The 24,469-nt window shown below is 51.3% G+C and overlaps 2 protein-coding genes across 2 annotated transcripts in view; one reads left to right on the top strand and one right to left on the bottom strand.

The window, feature by feature from the left end:
* Positions 1–24,469, bottom strand: part of LOC119567445 (maestro heat-like repeat-containing protein family member 1) — an 850,842-nt gene that overhangs the window by 252,526 nt on the left and 573,847 nt on the right. The gene's annotated exons all lie outside the window — the stretch shown is intronic.
* On the top strand, positions 105–8,789 carry LOC102937077 (zinc finger protein OZF). The gene is made up of 4 exons (XM_027832256.3): positions 105–3,218; positions 3,781–3,907; positions 4,524–4,637; positions 4,983–8,789. The coding sequence occupies exons 1-4, from the start codon at positions 3,195–3,197 to the stop codon at positions 6,281–6,283; spliced, it is 1,566 nt and encodes a 521-aa protein (XP_027688057.3). The 5' UTR covers positions 105–3,194; the 3' UTR covers positions 6,284–8,789.

The raw sequence follows: 24,469 nt of genomic DNA, 5'->3' as shown, positions 1-24,469 counted from the left end.
GGGGGAGAATTCTGGGGTACAGAGTTGGAACAGAGGGAAACTCGGGGGGGGGGTAAAGGGAAGGAAAGGGGGGATATGGGGAGAGGGGCTGTGGGGAGGCTGGAGGGAGAATATGAGAGCAAGCAGAGACTGGCTGGGGAAGGGAGAGCCAGAGGGTAGCAGAAGGGAGAGCGGATGGATGGTGAGAGATACAATGGCAGCTCCCCCAGCCCATGGGGTAGGAGGCTGCCACCCCCAGCAGCCAGTGGGGAATATTCCCCCTAGACATGGTCAAACAAGCGGCGGGGGGGTTAGCCGATTTTCCCCTAAGGGCTCAGAATTTACAAGGCAAATATTCCCCCCCACACACTCTGCTCCTAATGTAGTCTTTGTTTTTTTAAGACAATCTCATTATCTGGGGGGTCTGCCTCCTGCATGATAAATGTTTAGAGCTGACAGGACTGAACAGGGTCCTGCTCTGATTTCTGTGTCAAACCAGAGTCACTGCTAGCGACAGCAGGCAAGGAATCCAATTGGTATTTGGTTTGGTTTGATTCGATTCAGGTTCAGTTCCATTCAATAGGTTCGGTTTCTTTTCTGGTTCAAGCCACCCAAAGAAACAAAATTAGAAGTTCAGTTACCAGTTTAAATCCTATTTAAATCTCAATGGAGGTAAATCCATGAAAGAGAGCTGCAACTTAAAATGGAAACTGTTTTGATTTTTGATTATTTATTTTGTAATTTTAACTTTACGTGAGTTTTCCTAGCGTATTTGTGTTGTTAAATATACATGATTATTTTCCTAAACAATGTGTTTGAGAAACCCAAAATAACATATTTAAACATTCACTTTGTCATATTGGACCTTTGCAGTGAAAGGATACATTTGAGGTCTGGAAATTTTCTTTTGATGCTCACTTGTGTTGCTGGAACTGCCAGTACAATTTTTGCTAGTTGATATAGCGTGAGCGTGACATTTTTCTGATGTTCCCATGTTTCTTTCTTATGGAGATGTGGCCCATCTGCGAATAAATCAGGAGTTGGCCCAATCCTTTTTTGGGGCTTTCCTTCATCCAGATACCGCTTCCTGTTTGGAGATTTCACAAGAAGTTCCAATTCATCTTTCAATTTCAGACGTGTCTGACATTGGTTCTGTAACATCATTATTTCTGACTCAGACATTTCCATCTTCAGCCATGTTCTGGTGTAATGAAATTTTGCCTTGACTTTGTCCGGTGCTGACAGTGCAGACTGATATCTAGCATCAAGATATATGTATGAGAGAAACGTATCTATCTGGGGTAGGGGTGGGAGGGTTGGAGGCGGGTATCAGACAGTGCCCTGGAGGGTTGGGAGTGGGCCCTGCACCTGGCTTCAGTGGGGAAGGGAGTTTAGAGCATGAACCCTGCCTCAAGTGGAGCAACTAGAGGGAGGAGCTGCCCCAGGGGCTGAAGATGGTGGGAGGAGGCCTGTCTAAGAGGAGAAGGTTGGGGAGCCATTATCTTTGCCCTTGGACTTGAACAGTTATGAACTTCAGGGCCCAAGGAGCATCCCACCCCTTCTCTCCCCAGGGAGCCTTCTCAGAGGTGGCTCATCTACCTCTGGTCCCCCTTCTGCTTCCCATGGTGTGCAGGCAGCTCCCAAGCTTCCCCTGTCCCTCCCTGCTCTGGTGGTCTGTCCCCAATCTCTTCTCACTCTCTTCTCACTATCCTGGTGCCGGCTGTTCTGGGGCAATCACCAGCCTATTGGCTAGTTTGCTGTGTCTCTTAAATGAAACTAAGATCTCTGTAGGTTTTTTTTTTTTTTTTTTAAATAATGAGATTAAAAAATGTTGAATCTTTATTTTAACTGGTAACACCACTGCTTTTATTTTAACTGGTAACACCTAACCCGTTGAGGTTGAGTTGGGAAAACAAATTTATGATTCAGATTCAATTCCAGTTAATGTATGAAATACCGGTTTGAACTGGTTCTCCGATTCCACTATGAGTCCAGATGGGCAAATGAGATCAGCATTGGCCTGACTGTCCCTGGGGGCTGCAGAGGCAGCACAGGGCGGCTTGGTCATTAGTTGTCCCCAGCAGAGGGCTCTGGTAATTGCTAAGGCCAAAGAGGTCAGTCAGTGTCAGTCTCTCTCTGTGCTCAGGATACTGGAACCCTAGAGCTAGCTGGGCTTCCTGGAGCAGATGCTGCTGCCCCCATTGTGATTTGGGAGCCCGGGCTGAGCAGCTGCTGCTGCAGAGCGGATCTGTGCTGGGACAGACCATCACTAAGGCCCCCTCTATGCCCAGCCGAGGGGGTGCTTCCTCCTGTGGCTGGAACTATCCCCCTGGGGCAGCTCCTGGCTTTGCTGGCATCAACTCCTGAGTCAGAGACTGCAGGTGATGAAATTGACCTCTGGGGGTAAGTGCAGGGGGCAGGCAGGAAAGTGACTCTGCACAAATGGCCCCTTGTTGGCCCATCTCTGCTCCCGGGTGTCTGCGAGTCCCAGAGCTGCTGCCCCCGACACACCCAGGCTCACACTCCTGTTAGCAGTGACAGTAGCTATTGGAGAGGAAACGCCCACAGGCATGGCGGGACAGGAATCAGCTCTTCCATGAAGAAGGGAGAGGGGAGAGTCTGAAAGTGGCAGCAGGAGCAATAAGTGAGGAGGGAGGTTCCAACCCAGTTTCCAATTCAGATTGACTTTCCTGGGAAGAAGGTGAGGAGCAGAGAGAGGAAAAGCCAAGTGCTGCCTCTGCCTAGTCCCCGCGCTGCTGGGGGAATGTGCTGCCCTGGGGACAGTGTCGGGGGGATCCCCCAAAGTGGAGCTTTTGATTCTGCTCTTTTCTAGCATTTGGCTCAGAGACTCTGTTCCTGGGAGGGTTTAAAAGTGTCTCGTGGATTTAGTCCTGGTGGGAGGGGTCAGGTCTGTGTTGTACAAAGGTAACTGAGGGTTTTCCCAGCATGGCAGAGTCTAGAGTTTCAGCCGTGTTAGTCTGAAGCGTATGCTCAAATAAATTGGTTAGTCTTTAAGGTGCCACAAGTACTCCTTTTCTTTTTGAGAGTCTAGAGTGTCTGTCTGGAGGGAAAGAGCCTGGGGGGAATCGAGGTGTGAAATGGACTAATGCTAATTCAAAAACCTCCCCAGTTGCCCTTCTCACCCTGACAGGCTGCAGAATAACGACCCATTTTGCTCCAGATCATCCCATCTTCCTAGGGTCCTGGGCAGGGAAATGGCTGTGGTGGATCCAGCTCAGGTAGGGGATTTTGGGGGGAACTGCTGGGGAGGGTTGTTGTAAAGGGGGAGGGGGAGGAAATACACAGGGTGAGACAGGGAGGGGGACAAGGTGCGATAAACCTGCTGGGACATGCTCAGCCTAGGGCCTGATTTATTAACAGGCCCATTGTGGGACCGGGGGGTGAAGAGTCCCCCATTTCTGAAACAGGAAACAACCCCCTGGATAGGGCTGGGGAAACAGGCCAGAGTGCTGGAGCCTGAACCCATCGGCAGAGACTGCGATGAAATACAGAGGGAAGGTGTTGGGATTCCTGTCCCCTGCATGTAGCTCTGCTTCCCATGTTAACCTGTGCCTTGTAGGTGTGTGGCAAATGTGAAAACCCTGTCCGCCTCTGCTGGGAGGGACAAGGAGCCCTCACCATCTCTCTGGTCCCTGTAGCCTCCTGGCCACTCTGAGCAGGGTGGGGGGTGATATTCTCCTCTCGCGCTCCCAGAGCTGTCGTATTATTGTGCTTCTTCCCACAATAGTGGGATTGTGGCTGGGGCAGCAGGTACTGAGTGGAGAGCACCTGTTTTTTCAGATGCCGGTGACCTTTGAGGAGGTGGCTGTGTACTTCACCGAGGGGCAGGGGGCTCTGCTGGACCCCGGTCAGAGAGCCCTCTACAGGGACGTCATGCAGGAGAATTATGAGACTGTGACCTCGCTGGGTAAGGATTCCTGTCCCCTCAGCGATTTGAAGCCAGGGGCCTGCATTTCTGCATCTGGTCAGGTTCTTCCCTGGTCAGTTACATTAGAGGGGAATGGGTCACATAGTCCACAGCTCCAGTGTGTGAGAGAGCCGTTCACCTCCAAACCCCTTGCAATGGGATAGGGGAGTCATGAACCTGATGGACATGTTAATTCATCCCCATCCCACCAGCTTTCACAGGGGCAGGAGCAATGTGTTAACCTATCTGCATTAATTCTCACTCATACGCAAGATCTCTATGCACCTCCTTCCTGGGAGTAGCTCCATCTGTGGGGAGGACTCTGGGCTCTGGATGTTTAGACATATGCAGGGGTATAACACCAGAGCTGTGTGTGCCTCAGAAAGTCCCCCAGAACACACATCCTGATAACTCCTAGTGAGGGTTTGACAACTCCCCCTCCCCCAGACATCGGCCTCTCCCAAGGGGACTCAGTGACCATGTTCCCATCTGTTCAGATCCCACAACCCTCCAGCAAATCATGGGGTCAGTTTAAACTCAAGATGTGCCCTTTGTGACAAATACTCCACCGATCCTCAGTTCTCTCTCATCATGCCTGATTTCATCCCCTGAGCAGGACTCCCCATTCCCAAACCTGACCTGATCATCCGGCTGGAAGCAGGGGAAGAGCCGTGGGTCCCAGATCTCCCGGCCTCCAAGAAAAGGAAGATCACAAGAGACACCTGCACAAGTAAGGAGTCAGTGACTCTGACAAAGAAACTATACGGCAAGTGAAGGAAAAAGCTGAAAATCCGAGCCCCCTCAGTTCTGCCTCATCTCACCTAGGTCAGGCTGTGGTCAGCAGGTGTCAGGTCATCATGGCAGATACAGCTCATAGATTCCCACCCACCCTGTTAGGAGTTTTTTCCATGACTTCACTTCCCTGTGAATGTTTGGATGGGATTTGGGAGCAGAATCCAAATTCTCAGTCTCCCCAACAGTTGCTGAGTTGTGTTTTCCCTCTTTGCTATTCCCCTTTCTGTCCTTTGTACTAACCCAGGCAATGACTCCTGCCTATATTCTCTCTCTCCCCCAGCAGGTGATGAGACAATGAGTGAGAATGAGGACGAGAATCCACTGCAGGAATGTCCTGAACAAGTGGAACTGCAGGGGACCTTATTGAGACAAGGTGAAGGGAATTTTTCCCAGTGCTTGGAACAGAGAAAAGCCTGGAGTAATTGGCACAGGTCAGAGAGGAAGCTGGGAAACTGCCAAAGGAATAAAGTGTATGAATCTATCGAATGTGGCAAGGATCCCAAAGAAACCACAATTCAGCAGACAAATGAGAATGAAAAGAACGCCTATAAATGCTTGGACTGTGGGAAAAGTTTCAGTCATCGCTCAAATCTTACTAGACATGGGAGAATCCACACTGGAGAGAGACTTTATAAATGCTTAGACTGTGGAAAAAGCTTCAGTCGGAGCTCAAATCTTATTAGCCATAGGATAATCCACACTGGAGAGAAACCCTATAAATGCTTGGACTGTGGGAAGAGCTTCAGTCAGCGCTCAGGCCTTATTAACCATGGCGGAGTCCACATGGAAGAGAACCCCTATAAATGCTTGGACTGTGGGAAAAGCTTCAGTCATCGCTCAAATCTTACTAGACATGGGAGAATCCACATGGGAGAGAGACTTTATAAATGCTTAGACTGTGGGAAAAGCTTCAGTCGGAGTTCAAATCTTATTAGCCATAGGATAATCCACACTGGAGAGAAACCCTATAAATGCTTGGACTGTGGGAAGAGCTTCAGTCGGAGCTCAAATCTTATTAGCCATAGGATAATCCACACTGGAGAGAAACCCTTTAAATGCTTGGACTGTGGGAAGAGCTTCAGTCAGCGCTCAGGCCTCATTAGCCATAGGATAATCCACACTGGAGAGAACCCCTATAAATGCTTAGACTGTGGGAAAAGCTTCAGTCGAAGCTCAAATCTTATTAGCCATAGGATAATCCACACTGGAGAGAAACCCTATAAATGCTTGGACTGTGGGAAGAGCTTCAGTCAGCGCTCAGGCCTTATTAACCATGGTAGAATCCACATGAGCAAGAACTCCTATAAACGCTTGGACTGTGGGAAGAGCTTCAGTCAGCGCTCAGGCCTTATTAGCCATGAGAGAACCCACACAGGAGAGAGACCCTATAAATGCTTGGAATGTGGGAAAAGCTTCAGTCGGAGCTCAAATCTTACTGCTCATAGGAGACTGCACACTGGAGAGAGACCCTATAAGTGTTTGGACTGTGGGAAAAGCTTCAGTCGGAAGGCACATCTTATTAGACATGGGAGACTCCACACTGGTGAGAAACCCTATAAATCTGTGGTTCTCAAACTTTAACAACCCGAGGACCCCCCTTTAATTGAAAAATTTTCAAGGACCCCTGCAAGCCCACTGCTCAGCCACAGGCTCCACTCCCACTCCACCCCTTCTCCCAAGCCCCCACCCCTGCCCCTCCTCTTCCCTGCCTCTTTCTGCCTCCTCCCCCAAGCGTGCCCCGTCCCCACTCCTCCCTCTCCTGCCCAGTGCCTCCTGCACACTGCTGAACAGCTGTTTTGTGGCATGCAGGAGTGACTGGGAGGGAGGGGGAGAAGTTGATCAGCGGGGACAGCATCCCCGGACATGACTCGTTGACCCACTGGAGTACCCTTACGGACCCCTGGACCCCAGTTTGAGAAACCCTGCTATAAATGCCTGTACTTCAGGAAGAGCTTCATTTATTGCTCAAGTCTTAATTAACCGTGAGAGAAACCATGCAGGAGAGAGACCCTATAAATGCTTGGATTGAGGTAAAAGCTTCATTCAGCACTTGGGCCTTATTAACCATGGGAGAATCCATATGGGGGAGAGACCCTAAAAATGCCTGCAGTGTGAGAAAAGTTTCAATGCACCATCAGCCCTTATTATACGTCAGAGAACCCATAGAGGAGAAGAACCCTATAAATACTTGGATTGTGGGAAAAGCTTTAATCATTTCACATCTGAGAACCCACACAGGAGATAAAACCTGTAAGTGCCTGCACTGTGGGAAAAGCTTCAGTGAGAGCTCAAATGTGGACACAAGAACAAATGGATATAAACTGGCAATCAGGAAGTTTAGACTTGAAATTAGACAAAGGTTTCTAACCATCAGAGGAGTGAAGTTCTGGAACAGCCTTCCAAGGGAAGCAGTTGGGGCAAAAGACCTATCTGGCTTCAAGATTAAACCTGATAAGTTTATGGAGGAGATGGTATGATGGGATAACATGATTTTGGCAATTAATTGATCTTTAACTATTCACGGTAAATAGGCCCAATGCTTTGTGATGGAATGTTAGATGGGATGGGATCTGAGTTACTACAGAGAATTCTTTCCTGGGTATCTGGCTGGTGAGTCTTGCCCACATGCTCAGGGTTCAGCTGATCGCCATATTTGGGGTCGGGAAGGAATTTTCCTCCAGGGCAGATTAGAAGAGGCTCTGGGGGTTTTCACCTTCCTCTGCAGCATGGGGCACGGGTCACTTGCTGGAGGATTCTCTGCACCTTGAAGTCTTTAAACCATGATTTGAGGACTTCAGTAGCTCAGACATAGGTGAGAGGTTTATTGCAGGAGTGGGTGGGTGAGATTTGGTGGCCTGCATTGTGCAGGAGGTCAGACTAGATGATCATAATGGTCCCTTCTGACCTTAATATCTATGAAATCTTATTATACGTAAGACAATCCACACAAGAGAGAAATCCCATAAATGCTTAGGTGATGGGAAAAGCTTCAGTCCTAGATCATACCTTACTAAACATTTCAGAATCCACATGGCACAGTATCCACAAAATGCCCCAACTGTGGAAAAATTTTAATTTGAAGATCAAACCTTACTTCACATCAGACAATCCACATGGGAGAGAGAACCCATAAATACTTGGATTGTGGGAAAAGCTTCAATAACTGCAGGGAAAGATTCAGTCTAACTCACACATTGTTCCCCATCAGATAATTCACAGAAGAAAGAGCTTGAATGTGGGGGTACTTTCTTTTGGTGCTCACACGGCATCAAGCATCAGCAAATCCAAACAGGGAGGAGCCCTCTCAGACCTCCTTAGCATGGAAAATGCTTCAGTTGGAGCTAACACCACATTGAACATCAGAGACTCCGCCACACAGGAGAGAAATTCTCTCAGTGCCCTGACTAGGGTTGACCATAATAAAAACTCCATTTCCTAATTCCCACACACAGCAGTGGCATTTGGCTCCCAGGTATCCAGCTGCCCATGTCTGGGGACAGGTTCCAGCAGCAGCTGACCCTTAGCTGTTCAGGGACCTTCTGGCTTTGCTTGGTCTAAGAAAACCCCAGGCAGAGGAGGAGGAGAAGTCCTTATCAGCCCCTCTTCCCTGCTGCAGTCCTGGCTGCTGAACTGATGGGCCTTTCTGCCTCCTGGGAACCTGCTGAGGAATGGGAGAGAGAAACTCCTCCGGAAGCTCCCTCTGCCTGGATGAAGTTCTCTTCTTTCCTTTCCCTTCCCTGATGTGATGCCCTTCCCATGGAGGCTAGGAGGGATATTTGAGCCAGGCCCAACATTCACCCTGAACACCTGTCCCCACCCCCATTTTCCTGCAGCCCCTGGGCTGGTTTCCCCCACTTACCTGGAGCTGGTACCTGCAGAGTGAGTATCCCTGGGGCTGACAACTCTTCCCCTCCCTAAATCCCTGAAGATGCTGGATTCCGGGGAATCAAATGTGAAGGGACCAGGAGGGATGGGTTTTGGGGCGGAAACTGCTCTATCGGCATATAGAGATAAGCCCAACGGATGTGAAGGGCTTCAAAATATGCTTGCTTGGAAACTAACCCCAATAAACATTTCATTGTTTGCACTTTGGACTTCTGGTCTGCTTTCTGTCTATGTGACAAGAACCAGGGGAGAGGGTGAAGGGAAAGCCCTCTACCAGGGAGTTTGAGTATCACGGGTATTTAAATGTCAGATTCAGGTACCTAAAGTGAAAGTAGTAGCTGGGCACCAAAATCTTTTTGTGGCTTTAGCCCCTGGTACCTAACCTGTTTTGGAAACCCCGCTAGGCCCCCATTTGCTTCATCAGGTGCCTAATACCTTTAAAAATCCAACTCTAAGTCATTTTTGAAAAAATGTTTTTGAAAAACTTACCCAAAATAAGGCTTTCAAAATCAGTTTAATATAATCTGGGTCCATAAGCAGTAAAATACCTTCATTGGAACAGTATGGGGCTTTGAATGGTATCACTCCATGGCAGGGTCTGACAGTCAGTGCTAAATGTCTGAACAGACCCATTGTTAATGATTATTGCTAAAGCCAGTAACATTGACTTTTCTCATAAAATGGGTTCAGCACTCTAGGAGCAAGTGCTGTAATTGTGGAGAACACGCTGTATTTGTCGCACATAACAGAAGTTGAATACCTGCTTTAGTGCAGAGTCTCATTCTCTCAGCAATCGGGGGATGCTGTCCCCTCCCCTCATCATTCCTCTTGGGGCATCACTCGTAGCCCTTTAGATTTCAGGGTCACTCCTCACATTTATAAAATCATTACACTGGGTGTTCTGCATATTGAGACTGTAAACTCTTTCCCTTAGGAGCTGTCTCTCATGATGTGTATATACAGTGCCTAGCACAATATAGACTTAGTCTTCTGTGGAGCTTCTGGCTACTGCTGTATTACAAATAACCATGGTATTCACTAAGACACAATTATTTTGTAACCAGAAAAGAATGAATTTGGTGAAAGTTGTGGTATGAGGAACAGGCTGAATATCAACAGAGAGAGACTCCCAAACCCAGCAATCTCTAGTTCCAGTCCTGCAAAATCTTAGTCACATATTTAATTGTACTGCAACCAATAGCCCCATTGATTTAAATGGGTCTGAGCTAGAATAAGGCAGGTGGTAAGGCTGAGAGAGGTGGGGTCTTGGTCAGAAACACAGCTCAGAGATCAGAAAAGCTTTAGCCATAATAGCTAGATAATATGGCTAAAGAGATTCTGAAAGCACCAATAGCTTACTTTGACAGGATGTAGCACAGATTTATTGAGGACTTAAGGAGACAAAAGATCTTTTGCCAGAAGGGTCCTTTTTATTTTATATAACCTTTCTTTTCCCTTTGTCATGAGATCTTTGTGTTGTGTGAACAATGAAAACTATCAATATCTCTCAGCACAAACACCAGGGGTGAGTGCTAGATTCACACTCCGAGGGACCGAGACTGAACAGGGCCTGGAGTTGCTACCTGAGCTCTTCAGGGATGTGAGATAGAGTCAGGAGGGAGTGAGGGTGGGAGGTGAGGGGAACAGAGCTGGGAAACTGCAGACTTTTCTCTTGAGAACCAGACAGCTGAGGCTGAGAACTGTGAACTTGCTACACCAATACCAGAGAGAGAGACAGGAATTGCCCTGTGACTGGTGGGTGAAGCCGTAGTTTGTCCACCTCTGCGATAGTATCTGTTCCCCAGTGTTCCGTTCCCAGCTGTGATATCACAGAGCGTTTACCCCGTGTCCCCCTTCCCAGCTCTGATGCCGCAGAGCCTTGCCTGTGTCCCTGTTCCCTAATTTTTGTTCCCGTTCCCCCCCTTAGCAAACATTATTCCAATTTCCCTTCCCCCCCACTTCTTGTTTGACCCCAGTTTATATAGTAATAGTCTCAGCTATACCTAACCAATCATTTTACTGAAATTTAACTAACCAATCCTAATGTATTGTAACATGATTATGTAACCAATTATATCCCATTACCCTAATTAACTTACTGTAAGGGGACTGATGCCCCCTTACTAACATTCAGTGGGGGTGTTTTAGTTGCTAGCTCCCAGTACTAAAAAGGGGGAAGGGTCGATGGGAAACTAGGACCCTGAGACTGACAGTCCCCAGGAACAATGGGGAGAGGCCAATGCTCCAGGTCAGCCTGAATGACAGGGCGGGCAGGCAAATCAGGGAGTCAGGAGGCCAGGGAGGTCCCATCCTCTGTGTGAGCTGGAATTGCCTGGGTCAGACAGAGTGGGGCCGAACTAAGGAGAAAGCAGGGGTGCAAGCTGAGCTGGGGAGCAGAGCTGTGCCAGATCCAGAGAGAGCAGACCGTGTCCTGGGAGTAGAGCTGCAGCCCCAAAGCCAGAGGCACGGCCCAGAGAGAGCAGACTTGCCCTGGGAACAGAGCTGCAGCAACCAGAGCCAGAGGGGCCAGAAAAGCAGCCCACGAAACAGGTCAGTGCTGGGAGCAGAGTCACAGAAGCAGCCTGCAGAGCAGACCTGTCCTGGGAGCAGAGCTGTAGCAACCAGAGGCAGAGGGGCCAAAGAAGCAGCCCAGGGAGCTGGAGGCAGAGCCCAGCAGCAGTGCTGAAACAGAGTGGTGGAGCTGGGGCTGGAGCAGTCCGGAGCTGGGTGCGGGGAGCAGCTGGAGAGAGCGAGGGGGACCCTGGGCAGCAGGCCTAGCACAGGGAGACACCTCAGCCAAGAGGCTCTGCAGGCCAGGCTTGGATCGTAACCCCGACAGGGCGGGGACAATGCTGGGAAGACGTGTCCTACCACTTAGCCCTGGTCTACACTAGGATTTTAGGTCGAATTTAGCAGCATTAAATCGATGTAAACCTGCACCCGTCCACACGATGAAGCCCTTTATTTCGACTTAAAGGGCTCTTAAAATCGATTTCCTTACTCCACCCCTGACAAGTGGATTAGCGCTTAAATCGGCCTTGCCGGCTCGAATTTGGGGTACTGTGGACACAATTCGACGGTATTGGCCTCCGGGAGCTATCCCAGAGTGCTCCATTTTGACCGCTCTGGACAGCACTCTCAACTCAGATGCACGATTGTTTGCCGTTGCTCTGACGCAGGGAGGGGCGCCTGAGGACACGGCTTACAGGGTTGGCTTCAGGGAGCTAAAATCAACAAAGGGGGTGGCTTTACATCAAGGAGTATTTCAGGCAGGACTTCACGGAGGGTTCCAATAAGAAATGGTGCACCTAAGTTATTGTTCTTATTGGAACAAGGAGGTTAGCCTGGCCTCTGATTGATACATGGCTAGATTTACCTCACTGCACCTTCTCTGTGAGTGACTGCAGTGTGACCTAAAGGAATGAGTCCCCTAGACAGGGGAGGGGGGGAAGCAAATGAGTACAAAACAAATCTGGTCTATTTCTTGTTTTGATCCACTCCATCTATCTTTTACATCTTTGGCTGGCAGCAGACGGTGCAGAAGGACTGCATGCCATCCACATCTCATGGCTGCTCGGCAGAAGATGGTACAGTACGACTGCTAGCCATCCTCATCTCTTGCCTGCCCGGCAGAAGATGGTACAATACGACTGCTAGCCATCATCATCTCTTGCCTACCCGGCAAAAGATGGTACAGTACGACTGCTAGCAATCCGTATTACCTGCCTGCTCACCATAAGATGGTTCAATAGGACTGACTGCAGGACTAAAGAGAATGACCTGGTCAAGTCACTCCAAGTTTAGTCCCTGTGCCCATGTCTGCCCAGGCGCTCCCAGCCGACGTGGCCAGGAGCACCTCAGACACGACGAGGACGGCTACCAGTCGTACCATCTACTGCCAGAAGGCAACGGGTTGCTGCTACTGTGTAGCAATGCCATACCACGTCTGCCAGCACCCAGGAGACATACGGTGACGGTTACCTGAGCGGGCTCCATGCTTGCCGTGGTATGGCGTCTGCACAGGTAACTCAGGAAAAAAGGCGCGAAACGATTGTCTGCCCTTGCTTTCACGGAGGGAAGGAGGGAAGGGGGGCCTGACGATATGTACCCAGAACCACCCGCGACAATGTTTTAGCCCCATCAGGCATTGGGATCTCAACCCAGAATTCCAATGGGCAGCGGAGACTGCGGGAACTGTGGGATAGCTATCCACAGTGCAACGCTCCGGAAGTCGACTCTAGCCTCGGTACTGTGGAAGCACTCCGCCGAGTTAATGCACTTAATGCACTTAGAGCATTTTCTGTGGGGACACACACACTTGAATATATAAAACCGATTTCTAAAAAAACGACTTCTATAAATTTGACCTTATTCCGTAGTGTAGACATACCCTTAGAGCTTGAGAGCATGTGGCCACCACCAGAGCAAGTGTCCAACCCACAGCATCCCTACAGCACAGCCAGGGCCTGAGAAGGCGGCCTGGGACTTACAAGGAACAGACTGTGAACTGCCCTGATATTCCAGAGATACTGTTTGTGATGTTCCAAGCCTCAGAGCGGGTTGATGTGTTTCCTTTAAGCTTTCCCATTTCTCCTTATTCTTTTTAAAATTAATTGTTGATTAAATAACTTGCATTTGCTTTAACTTGTATGTAATGGTCAGTGGGTCAGAGAAGTGCCCAGTGCAGAGAGAGTACACCAGAGTGGGGACACCCTAGCCCCTGTCCTAGGTGACCACAGCAGGGTTGGGGGTTGAGCCCCCCAGGAATCCTGGGCCCAGCCTTGTTGGGGTTACGAGGACTCTGGCAGACAGGAGAGTGGAAGGGGAGTCCTCAAGGGCAGGGAGGCCACTGGGTAAAGGAAATGGGAGCAAGGACTCAGATCCTTTTGCTAGCCCACTTCACCGGGGTAGTGCAGAAGCAAGGGAAGTTCCTCACAATAGCGGGACTATTCCCCCGCTTACATTACACCTAGCAAAATTAATTATACAGCAGACAAAAACAATTAGACAACCAGACAGATTAACAATAGAAAAGTGGGGGCCATAAAGATAAAACAGAAATGAGGGTTTCAAAACCTCAACCATCGATAAGTGATTTCTTGCAAGACAGGATGCTATTAAACTAAGTTTTCTTTAACCATCATAAGATCTGTTACTTTATCTGGTGATAATGGGCACTATCAGGACAGCATTGTCTTCCTAACAGCCCAATACCACCTTATTTCAGTGTGACTGGTTTGGAATGTGAGGATGTGACCGGTCGCTTCCCAGCTTATGGCTGCCTCTGCTGCTTAGCCAAAGGCCTTAGCCTAAGAACAGGGCCTCAGACTGTCACAGTGAGAGAAGGACCTTACACCGGCAAACAGTGATTTTGATTCTTTGTTTTTATACCCCCCATAACTAGCTAAGTGATAAAAATACACCTAAGTTCTTAAAGTATATAGGCCTTTACAGGCAGGCGTGAATATCTATATTCTAAGCCCCTCCCCCTCCGCTGCTGCCTAACTCTGAAGGTGTCTAAAGATCCTATTCACCTAAATTTCGGCTGTTAAAATCCCCCAGGTGCCTAAATCCCTCAGGTGCTTCTCAAACTAAGTTTTCCCTGGCCTGTCTTGCATATGGCTGCCCCACTGCCCACTCAGGTTTGTTCCAAGCCTGTGCCCCATTTCACAGGGCGTGGGGAGAGCTGAGGCCAAATTTGGTATTGCAACCCACGTGGCACAATGCCACTCACTCAGCTCCCTCCCTCCAGTATCATAATGGGGATGGGACACTGGGGCCTATCCAGAGTGCGTAGAGCAGCAGCCCTGGAACCGGACCAGCTGGTGCTTCACTGCCAGCATCCAGGTGAAGCATGGGGAGTGGCTGTTAGTGCCCACATGGGGAAAGGAGCCAGGAGGGGGGCAGAGGGGGCCTGGCAGGGGGCAGACATGGGAGGGGGTTGCCTAGAGCCCAGGGATGGGTTAATCCAGCCCTGCGAATACCCAGAGGAACCTGGTGGCAAAGCACTGATAGCTACATGGCCCGAGTTAGGGGAGCAGAGCTTGTAGCTCAGGCCCAGGGCTAGTAGCCAGTGAGCCTGGTGTGGAGACAAGGGGCTGTCTCTGACAAACTGCTCCCTTTGCCCGTCTGTTACCAGTGTGAATCACACAGAGAATCAGTGTCACGGAGAAACGTGTTCTCTGCATCTCTCAGCTGCCTCACTAGGATCAGGAGCCGTCACTCCTTGTCCCCATTGATATTGGGGACTCTCTGGAACAATCCCCAGTCTCCATAGAAACCCCCCTTTTCCTCCTTGCCTGGTATCTGGATGTCTCTTTTATGCCCATCATTGACACGGTGGCTTCTATGCCCGATGCCCCCTTAATGCTGAGAGAAGCTGCCTGTGCCCAGGGGAACTGGGGCCCCAGGAGGCAGGGTCTGGGGCAGGGGGCTGCAGTGCAATCCCTTGATCAGTAGGACCCAGGAGCAGCTGGGATGTGGCTCTGGGAGCGATCGCTGGGGTCACTCAGTCCAGGCAGCAGGAATTGAATCGCTCTCGCTGCAGTGACTGAGGTGCTGTGGGAGCCCATGCTCCTTGCAAGATCCCTGAGCCCTGGTGGCTGCTACTGGGACCCTGGAGCCCTGGCTGCAGCCGGGAGAGGGGAATCTCCAGCAGTAACATTCCCGCTGCTCCCCAGGAGCCTCTCCCGGTGCAGAGACCCCAGCCTGGCCAGGACCCCCCACCCCGGGCCCCAGCCCCTGCTCCCAGGGAGGGCACCGCTTGGAGGGAAGGTAAGCGCGTATTAACATGCTTGGGGAGGCTGTTTCCCCAAAATAAAAAAAGCTGCCCATGCAGGGGGCAAATGCCCAATGCAGCACAGATCAGCTCCCTTTGAAGGAGTGCCAGCTGCTACCTTTGTGCATTGGAGCACAGGAAGCTCCCTAAAGGGGGGGCACCGGTGCCCCCTGCTCTTCCCAGAGACCTTTCCCCTACTCTGCCTCTTTCCCCCAAGACCTGGACCTTGGTCTGCCTCTTCTGACCCCCGCTCTGCCTCGTCCCCTGAGGCCCTGCTGACTGCTCATTCATCTCTGCCCCTTCCCTCTCCCACATAGCTGTCCCTTAAGACAGGAAAAAAGTGATGGGGCCATGACCCCCTGGCTGAGGTAAAGTGAGGGCAGGGCCTCAGGAGAAGAGGTGGAGTGGTGGTGGGAAGAGGCGGAGTGAGGGCAGGGCCTTGGGGGCAAAGGCACAGTGGAGATGGGGAGGGATAGTCCAGTGGTTTGGGGTTTTTTGGGGGGAGGGATAGCTCAGTGGTTTGAGCATTGGCCTGCTAAACCCAGGGTTGTGAGTTCAATCCTTGAAGGGGCCATTTAGGGGTCTGGGGCAAAAATTGGGGATTGGTCCTGCTTGGGGGTTGGACTAGATGACCTCCCGAGGTCCCTTCCAACCCTGAGATTCTATGATTCTATGATGGGGCCTTGGAGGAAGAGCTGGAGCATGGGCAGGGTCACGGTGGTGCCCCCATTCTAGGGAGCTTTCGGTGCTTCTGCTTCCAGGGCGCAAAGGCCGGAGGCCGGCACACCCCCAAAGGGAGGTGACCTGCACTGCATCCAGCATTTACCTCCTGCATGGACATCCTCTTTTATTTTGGGGAGGCTTAGCCTCCCCAAACCTCTTATTTACACCACCATTGATGAGAGACTATTCAGACAGGCTTGTCAGGGGAGATTTTATGCAGTGGAGCACCAATGAACCATGTTTGAATCTGTGAAGGGCGAAGTAAAGTTCATATGCAGGGGTTAAACCTTCGCCTCTGGCTAAAGGAAGGAACACAGCTGCCTGTCCTGAGTCCATGCACTGTAATTGTAACCGCTCTACCTTGAATGGTCCCTTACAATATGCACTAACTATGTAAGCTAACTAATCTGTTCCCATCTGGCATTTAGCTGTGACTGTGCAGCTTGCCTTTCCCACACCTGAAGAGCTCTGTGTGGCTTGAAAGCTTGTCTCTCTCACCAACACAAAGTTGGTCCAATAAAAGACCATTATGTCCATCAAGTCTGACCTCCAGTATAACACAGGCCGTAGAATGTCACCAAGTGGTTGCTCCATCAAACCCATAACACGTGACTGAGCTAGAGAATGTCTTTTGGAACGAGAGCCGCATGCATTAGAGCCAGATGGCTTACAGAAAATCCTTCTTCTGCAGTGATGTGGCGTTAAGGGACATGGAGAAGAAGAAAATCTTTAGCTGGGCTGTGATTAAAGTTAGAGCAGAGAGGCCAGGATAATCAGAGCTAGGGCCCAGGACTGGCAATCAGAAGACCAGTCGTTTTCTATTCCTGGCTTTGTGACTATGAGTAAGCTCTTCACCTCTGTGTGCCTTTGTTTCCCCAGCTATAAAATAGAGATAATGAAGGTTTTGTTTTTTATCCCCATTTTACGGAGTGGGAAACTGAGACACAGTTGGGGCCTGTCTACAATACAGGACTGTAGTGTACTTTTAAACTGTTGACCTCCACATGTTGTTCAGAGCCCATGGATAACACAGCTCCTAAGCATGTGTTTGTTCTGTGCTGAACCCCTATGTAACAGCAGGGCTAGATGGGAGCCAGTACTTGGTACTGGGGTCTGAAGAGGCTCTCAAGAACTAATTTTTAAAAATATTTTTTATTAGTGAACTAGAAGAAAATATAAAATCACTGCTGATAAAATTTGTGGGTGACAAAATACTGGCAGAATGGTAAATAATGATGAGGACAGGGCAGTCAGACATAGTGACCTGAATCACTCGGTAATCTGGACCCATTCAAACAAAACAAGTTTTAACAGCCAAATGCAAGGTCATATCCCTAGCAACAAAGCATGCAGGCCACACCTACAGAATGGGGAACTGCATCCAGGAAAGCAATGACTCCGTCAAGGATTTATGGTCATACTGGGCAAGCACTCAACATGAGCTAACGCTACAGGGGTAACACCATCATTAGACATATGAACAGAGTAGTGAATCGGGTAAAGAAGTGATACAGCATCAGTGAGACATATTGGCATACTGCATCCAGTTTTGGTATCCACATTTTAAAAAGATGTTGAAAAATTGGAGATGGTGCAGCAAAGTGCCATAAAATGTTCTGAGGGGTGGAGAAAACTGCCTTCTTGTGAGCTATTGAAAGAGCTCAATCTGTTTAGCTTATAAAAATGAAGATTGAGAAGTGACTTCATTGAAGTGTTTAGGTGCCTTCATGGAGAGAAAAAATCAAGAATTACAGGGCTCTTTAATCTCGCAGAGAAAGGCATAACAAGGCACAAATATTTACCAGTGAGGATAATTCACCATTGGAACAAACTACCAAGTAGTGGATTCTCCATCTCTTGATGCCTTCTAGTAAAGACTAGATGCCTTTCTGAAAGGCGCTTTAGTCAAAAAGCAGCTATTGTGATATACAGGAGGGCTGAGATATACAGGGCAATGGATTAGATGCTCTAATGGTCCCGTCTGGCCTTAAAGTCTACTAATTTATGAAAAACTGAGTGTGGCATGGGAAGCAGCCTCTGATGTTTTACTGCAGCGGTTCTCAAACTGTGGGTTGGGACCCCAAAGGGGGTCATAACCCCCTTTGAATGGGGTTGCCAGGGTTGGCTTAGACTTGCTGGGGCCCATGTCTGAAGCCAAAACCTGAAGGCTTCAGCTTTGGCCGCCCTGCCCAGAGCAGAGCGGCTCGGGCTTTGCGCCCCACTCCCCCACCCCGCCCCGACATGGGGCAGTGGGTCTCTGACAGGCTTAGGCTGCAGTCCCCGCTCCTGGAGTTGTGAAGTAATTTTTGTTGTCAGAAGGAGGTCATGATGCAATGAAGTTTGAGAACCCGTTTTAATTGATCCCCAGACTCAACAGTCATTGAGTGGGGTGATCCAGGGGAAGCAGTTCAAACATCCAAAAAGGCTGGCCAGGGGCAAGACATCAGCCTTGCAGGGGAGGGGTGGGTATGGCAGTGACATCACAAAGGCCTTTTGCAGGAACTCAAAGTGGTGGGGGGTGGGGACCTCACAGAGAGACCACCAGGCAGGACAGAGATGCGGAGCTAGGGCCACCTCTGAGACCGCCGTGGCTTTGCTGCAGCAAGTCTCCTTCTCGAGGTCTCTCCTCTAGGACACAGAGAGAATTAGGATTCACGTACATGAGCGTGAGTAGGAACCTCTGCAGAGCTTTCTCCTTTTCTACCACTGATTTTGCTAGAAAACGAACATCCTTGTTTACCCCTCATATCTCCTCTTCCCAGCAACTCCCCACCCCTGCCCTGTGCGCAGCCAGGGGCTGCCACGCTCTACCACCCAATCTTACCTGCGGGGAGGTGACGGGGCTCAGTCCTTCTCCTGCTGTGCCCCCCTCACCCCTGGCACATTTGGCTGCTCTCTGTGGCAGCTGGGTGGGGAAGGGGAGGGAGCTGCTTCTCATGCGGCTCACACTAGCTGCTCTGGGTTGTTGCTTGGTGCAGTGCAGCAGCTGTCTGAGAGATCTTGGAGGCAGCAGCCCACTCCCTACCTGGGCCCGGCTGCTGGAGACAGGCACCGAGCAAGCTGGAAATGAGCTGGGGAGACAAGGGGCTCTGGCTCCCTCGGCCCCTGTCCCCAGCAGCCAGGCTTGGACTGGGGCCGGCCTGCTGCCTTCCCAGCCAGGCTCTCTCAGACAGCTCCTGCGCTGCCCAGAGCAGTGACCCTCAGTGGTCGGCGTGAGAAGCAGCCAGTCCTGTTTCCTCCACTCCCCACCCAGGCCCAGATGCCAGGGACAGGGGCCGAGTGTGCCGGGGGCAAGTGCAGTGGGAGGACAGAGAACCTCTCCCTTCCCCCCAGCAGGTCAATCTGGGGGGGGGCACTTGACCCCACATGCCCCACCATGCATTGCCTCTGGTCTCAGCTCAGTAGTTGGGATGGTGTTGGATGGGAGGCAGTTTGGACAGGTAGGAGGGAATAAGGGGAAAGGGACCAAGCTGGGAGGGAATCCTTGGAAGGGGCCATGTTTAAGGGGCAGGAAGGAATTGGAGGAGCAGGAGGCAGTTGGGGGGATCCTGGTGGCTGTGTGGGGCACGCTGTAATGTCCTCCTTGCTGGGAAGTGTCAGTGGGGCCTGACTCTCACACACTCCTTTGGGGCTCACAAGTGGTGATTGAAGAGCTGCCTGGTAACTCTGCGCCCAGTGCCGTCCTTGCCAACTGCCTGATCACTGGGCACAGCCTCAGGTACCGAGAGCCTCCGTCCTGGCTCCCCTAACTGCTCAGGCTTAGGGCTGGGAGTCACTGCCCTTCCCACTCCCAGGCCACCTCCCAAGGGTGGCTCATTTGACAGAGATGGCAGGAATATTCGCTCTCTCCTGGCTGGACTCATGGGTAGTGGGTATCATAGGCTGGGGAAGACTGTGCCTCCCTAAAGAGCCAGGTGTGGCCTCGCCCACACTCCACACACAAGCCCCCTTTGAGGCTCCACCTATGCGGTGGCCCCGGCTCCGGCTGGGGCCATACAGCTCGCCCTCTTGGCACTCCAGGGCTGGGGGCGCTAGCCTGGGACAGAGACTGGCAGACGCGGTGGGGGGGCCTCAGGGCTCTAGCAGGGGGCGGGGTCTCGGGCAGAATGGGCCGGGCAGGGGGCTAGCCTCCCCTAGCAGGCAGTTCACACGCCACCCATGGCTGGGCTCTTATTTTAACTCCAGTAATGTTACGATGGCCTTGGGGAGAGGCTCACTCCCGGGGTCATATACAGGAGCACAGGTGCTGATTTTATTTTTCTCAGTGGGTGCTCCACCCCGAGTCCCGGCTCCTGCTCAGCCTCCTCCCCCCAAGGCCCTGCCCTCGCTCCTCCTCTTCCTGTCGCCACTCACCCCATCCCCCGAGGTCCCCACTGCTCGCTCCTCTCCACCCCCTCGGAGTTCCTCCTGCCAGCCACTCACTGATCCACGGCCAGCCCCAGGGTCTGATTGGTGGCCAGCCCTGGAGCCACAGAACAGCTAATCAGCAGCCAGCCCAGGGGCCAACGAACAGCTGTCCGGCAGCCAGCCTTGGGGGCCACCCAGCAGCTGATCAGTGGCCAGCCCTGGGCGGCAGAGCCACTGTGGATAGTGGGTGCTGACCACTCCCTATTTTTTTCCCGTGGGTGGTTGATCCCTGGAATACCCACAGAGTTGGTGCCTATGTACAGGAGAAGCAACAGGGTCCAGGAAACAGGCATTATTCCAGCTCCACCACTGACTGTCTGTGAGGCCTTGGCCTTGTCATTCCCTGGCTCGGTGCCTCCATTTCCATTCTCACCAGTATGTGCCTATTTCTCTGCAGTTTCATGCCCATGTTGTCACTGCATGGTCTAATACCGGCTCCTCTCTCTTGCCAGCACAATGAAACCTGACCTGGACACAGAGCTGGAGACCCACCTCCTGTGAGCTGCCCTGCATGGTGTCTTCACCATGGGCACGGAGAAGGACACCATCCACGTCCAGGTAGATTATCCTCCTGCTCCTCCATGGCAGGAGCAGGAGTGGCCTCTGGCCCCTGCTCCCTTGATTTACTGGAGCTACAGAGATTGAGGTGGGGTGGGCAGAGATGGAACAGTCTGCATGGTTGGAGCCTCCCCTCCAATGGGGGGATTCCTTCCTTCCTTCCCTCTACATGCTGTGTTTTGCCCAGCAGTCCAGCTTCCATCCATAGCAGCTTGGCTGTTCCATACTGTATTGCCTACGAGGTCCTCCACAGAGACCTGTTAAGGTCATGGATTGAAGAACCAGCTGTCGTCCTGCCATGAACCCTTGCTAATTGCCTTCAGTGGGACGTGAATGAGAGAGGCCAGGATATGTGTTTGAGGTCTCACCAGTGTTTCACAGAGAACCACCTTACCATCCTGCGGCAGGTGTGGCCCCAGATTCATAAACTCTGACCCACGACTCTCCCTTCCTTTGCAGGCTCTGCACAAGGTCTTGGCAGACCTCCTGGATGCCATGCTCGGGAACCTGCAGGCAGAGTCCCCAGACACAGACAAACTCCAATACATCTTGGAGCCCAATGATGAGGAATGGGGGCAATTTTATCTTAGTGCTGGGGAGGACTGGAAGATCAATTTTCCCATCTGTCCTCCTAGCCTACACTCCACTGAGCCATCCTTGGTCAGGGTAGTCCGTGCAATGGAGTGTTGGGCCCTTCCTTCTTCAGGGACAGGGGAAGAAGCTGGGATTTCAAGCCAGGGCTCTGCCTGGTTCTACTGAGCAGTAACCACATGGCCCCGGCTGGCTTGGGGACTGAGAACCTCAATGCTCCCCTACCCCTTCGTGAAATCCAGGACAGTCCTCACACAAGAGTCACAGGCTCCTTCCTAGAGAAACAGGAGAAGCCCAAGGGAGTCAGCCCTTATCTCCTATGGGCACTGAGATTCCTGGGGGGGCGGGGCAGGCTATCCTCACAGTCACTCCCTTCATCTGACCAAGGACTTTAGAGCCTGGGAGGGGGGGAGTGTCCCTCTCCTTCCTGATGAGCTGTTCATGAATCAGGGGTTCAGAGAGGATGGGACCAGCCCTGACACCGAATGTTCTCCCAGTCTAGAGACACAATGACAAGTTGTGATCTGCAGCATATAAGCATTGTCCTGGGTGCAACAATTCCTTTCTAAAGCTCTGTCATCAATGAATCAGATATTCCTCCATGAGCACAATGTCTCAGCCCCCTGGGGATGGGGTCATTGGCCCAGCATCTGCACCGACCCATTGATCCCAAACTGCCTCCTTCCCCCACAGCACGTCAACTTCACAGTATCCCAGGAGAGAGTCAGAGCCATAAGGTAGAGCACAGCCCTGCTCCGATTCACCATCACTCTCCCTGAATTTGACATAAGCGACCTCTGACCCCAGCTTCCTGACTCCAGACGTAGGAGGGCTGGCTCCCATAGGCTATAGGATCTGCTGCTGCAGGGGCTGTGGGTTGGGAGTGTTCCCTTTGGGGAGGGGAAGTCAGAGCAGGGAATGAAATAGGCTTGAGTCAAGTTCTTCTTTTCCTGGTTCAGTGGTGACCCTGGGCCTTTAAGGGGACCATGCTCCAGCCCCTGCTCCAGCCCGGGTCGTGTCTGGCTTTGGGTCCCTTCTTGTCACCCTGGAGCATCTGGGGGTGCAAGTCCGCATGGAGGGCCCTGTCCACTTCCCTTTGCTCCAGGCTCCCTTGGGGGCAGAGAGAACTAAGGGTCTAGCTCTAACTCCTCTCCCCCAGCACCTCGTGCAGAGGGACTCAGGGGAGAGAGACTCCTGGCCTAGGGGAGACTGGGAGTTGTGGGTAGGATGCCTGCAGAGGCCCCAGGGAAGGTAGGAAGGAGCTCAGGGCACAGTAGAGTCAGCAAACCCTGATTCTCCTTGTTTAGCTTGAGGGCCCTGAGCTCGAACCCCATGGAGGGGGCAGGCCTGGGTTCCTCTAACATCCCCGCAATGGACATTAGAACAGAGATGTCCAGATTACTGGACACCACAAGTGGACTGACAGCTGCGCTGAGCTGAGTGAGCCAGAGCCACGCCCATCCCCCCAGGTTGGCTAGGGGAGTTACCTTTGCACTGATGAATCACCTTCCAGAACAGGACAGCTCAGAAGAGGGAAAGCCAGCAGAGAACGACTTACCTTGGGAGATCCTGGATAAGGGTGCAGTAGTCTGGGCTGCAGGAGAGAATCTGCTAGCAGCAGCTACCCCAGGCCTGAGAGAATCTGGAGGATCACAAGAGAGGCATTTGACCGTGTGCCCAGTGGCAAGGGAGGGTCCGGGCTCCCATACTAACCACCTTTTTTCACGGAGGGGACACTGACCCCTTTTCCCTCCCTTGGAGAGGATAGAGACATTATAAGCCCTGAGCCAAGGGAGTGCCACACACAGGCAACCAGAGGTTGGTTGAAGACTCTTTATTTTGTGAGGACATTGGACTGTGCACATTTTCTTGGACTCTATTAACCCGGAACTGAGGAAATTGTGAAAATTTAAATTGACAAAAAAATTAAAAAACTGCAAAATTAAACATCAATGTTATTCATCAAAATTATTTGAAAACATAACAAGTGACTTTTACCAAGCTTATTCATAGCTCAGGGTTTAGAACTCTCTCCTGAGACATGGGAGACCCTTGTTCAGATCTTTTCTCCCCATGAGAGAGAGAGGGGACATTGAATCCTGGACTCCCACATCCTGGTCGAGTACTTTAAATACAGTAAGTGAGGCAGCAGCACCATGACCTCTTCCTCCTCTGGTGCCTTGTTTTTGCACAGAATGACCTAAGCACCTAACTCCAGGAGAGGGGTTCCCAGCTCTGGATCCCAAGCAGACACAGGCATCTTCCTCCAGGCCAGATTTAGGTACCTAAGTTCCAGAGAGGGGTGGGGCTCAGGACACACCCATCTCATCGGCATTTCCCATTGGCTAGCTTTGGTGTGGAGATGCCCAGCTTGCTGGTTTTTGTGGATCCCATTCTCCCATCCATTTTTGTGGATCCCATTCAGGCACCTCCTTCTCCCCATTCATTGTACAGGGAGCCTGGGTGCCTAACTCAGGCTTTGTGGGTTCTAGTGATTTTCTTGCTGCCTAAAAGTTTGGTGCTGTGAGGTCCCTTTGTGGCTCCAGGCCTTAGTTCCTTTAGTCCTTAGCTAGAGCGGGCGAGTCTCACCCCAGCCCCCAGGAGCTGTACCACTGCCTAGAGCCTCACTCCAGTTCAGCAAGCTCCAGTCTGTGTCAGGGAGGGGACCATCCAACTGTTGCTCCAGGTTGAGGCTCAGAAGGAAATCCAGGGGCGGCTCCTCTTCCGAGGAGCCATGACTGCTGCCAATCCAACGGAGAGTCTGCAGGAAGAAGCTCGTTGTCCCATCTGTCTGATGTTATTTAAAGTCCTGCAGTCCATAGACT

Source organism: Chelonia mydas, chromosome 14 (genome assembly GCF_015237465.2).
Source record: "Chelonia mydas isolate rCheMyd1 chromosome 14, rCheMyd1.pri.v2, whole genome shotgun sequence".
NCBI classification, from domain to species: Eukaryota; Metazoa; Chordata; order Testudines; family Cheloniidae; genus Chelonia; species Chelonia mydas.
This window is presented reverse-complemented; position numbering and strand designations above follow the sequence as displayed.

Coding starts and splice junctions, on each gene's coding strand:
- LOC102937077 (XM_027832256.3), top strand. CDS start 3,195: ATGGCTGTGGTGGATCCAGCTCAG. Junction 3,219..3,780: donor CTGTGGTGGATCCAGCTCAG/GTAGGGGATTTT, acceptor CTGTTTTTTCAG/ATGCCGGTGACCTTTGAGGA. Junction 3,908..4,523: donor TGAGACTGTGACCTCGCTGG/GTAAGGATTCCT, acceptor TCCCCTGAGCAG/GACTCCCCATTCCCAAACCT.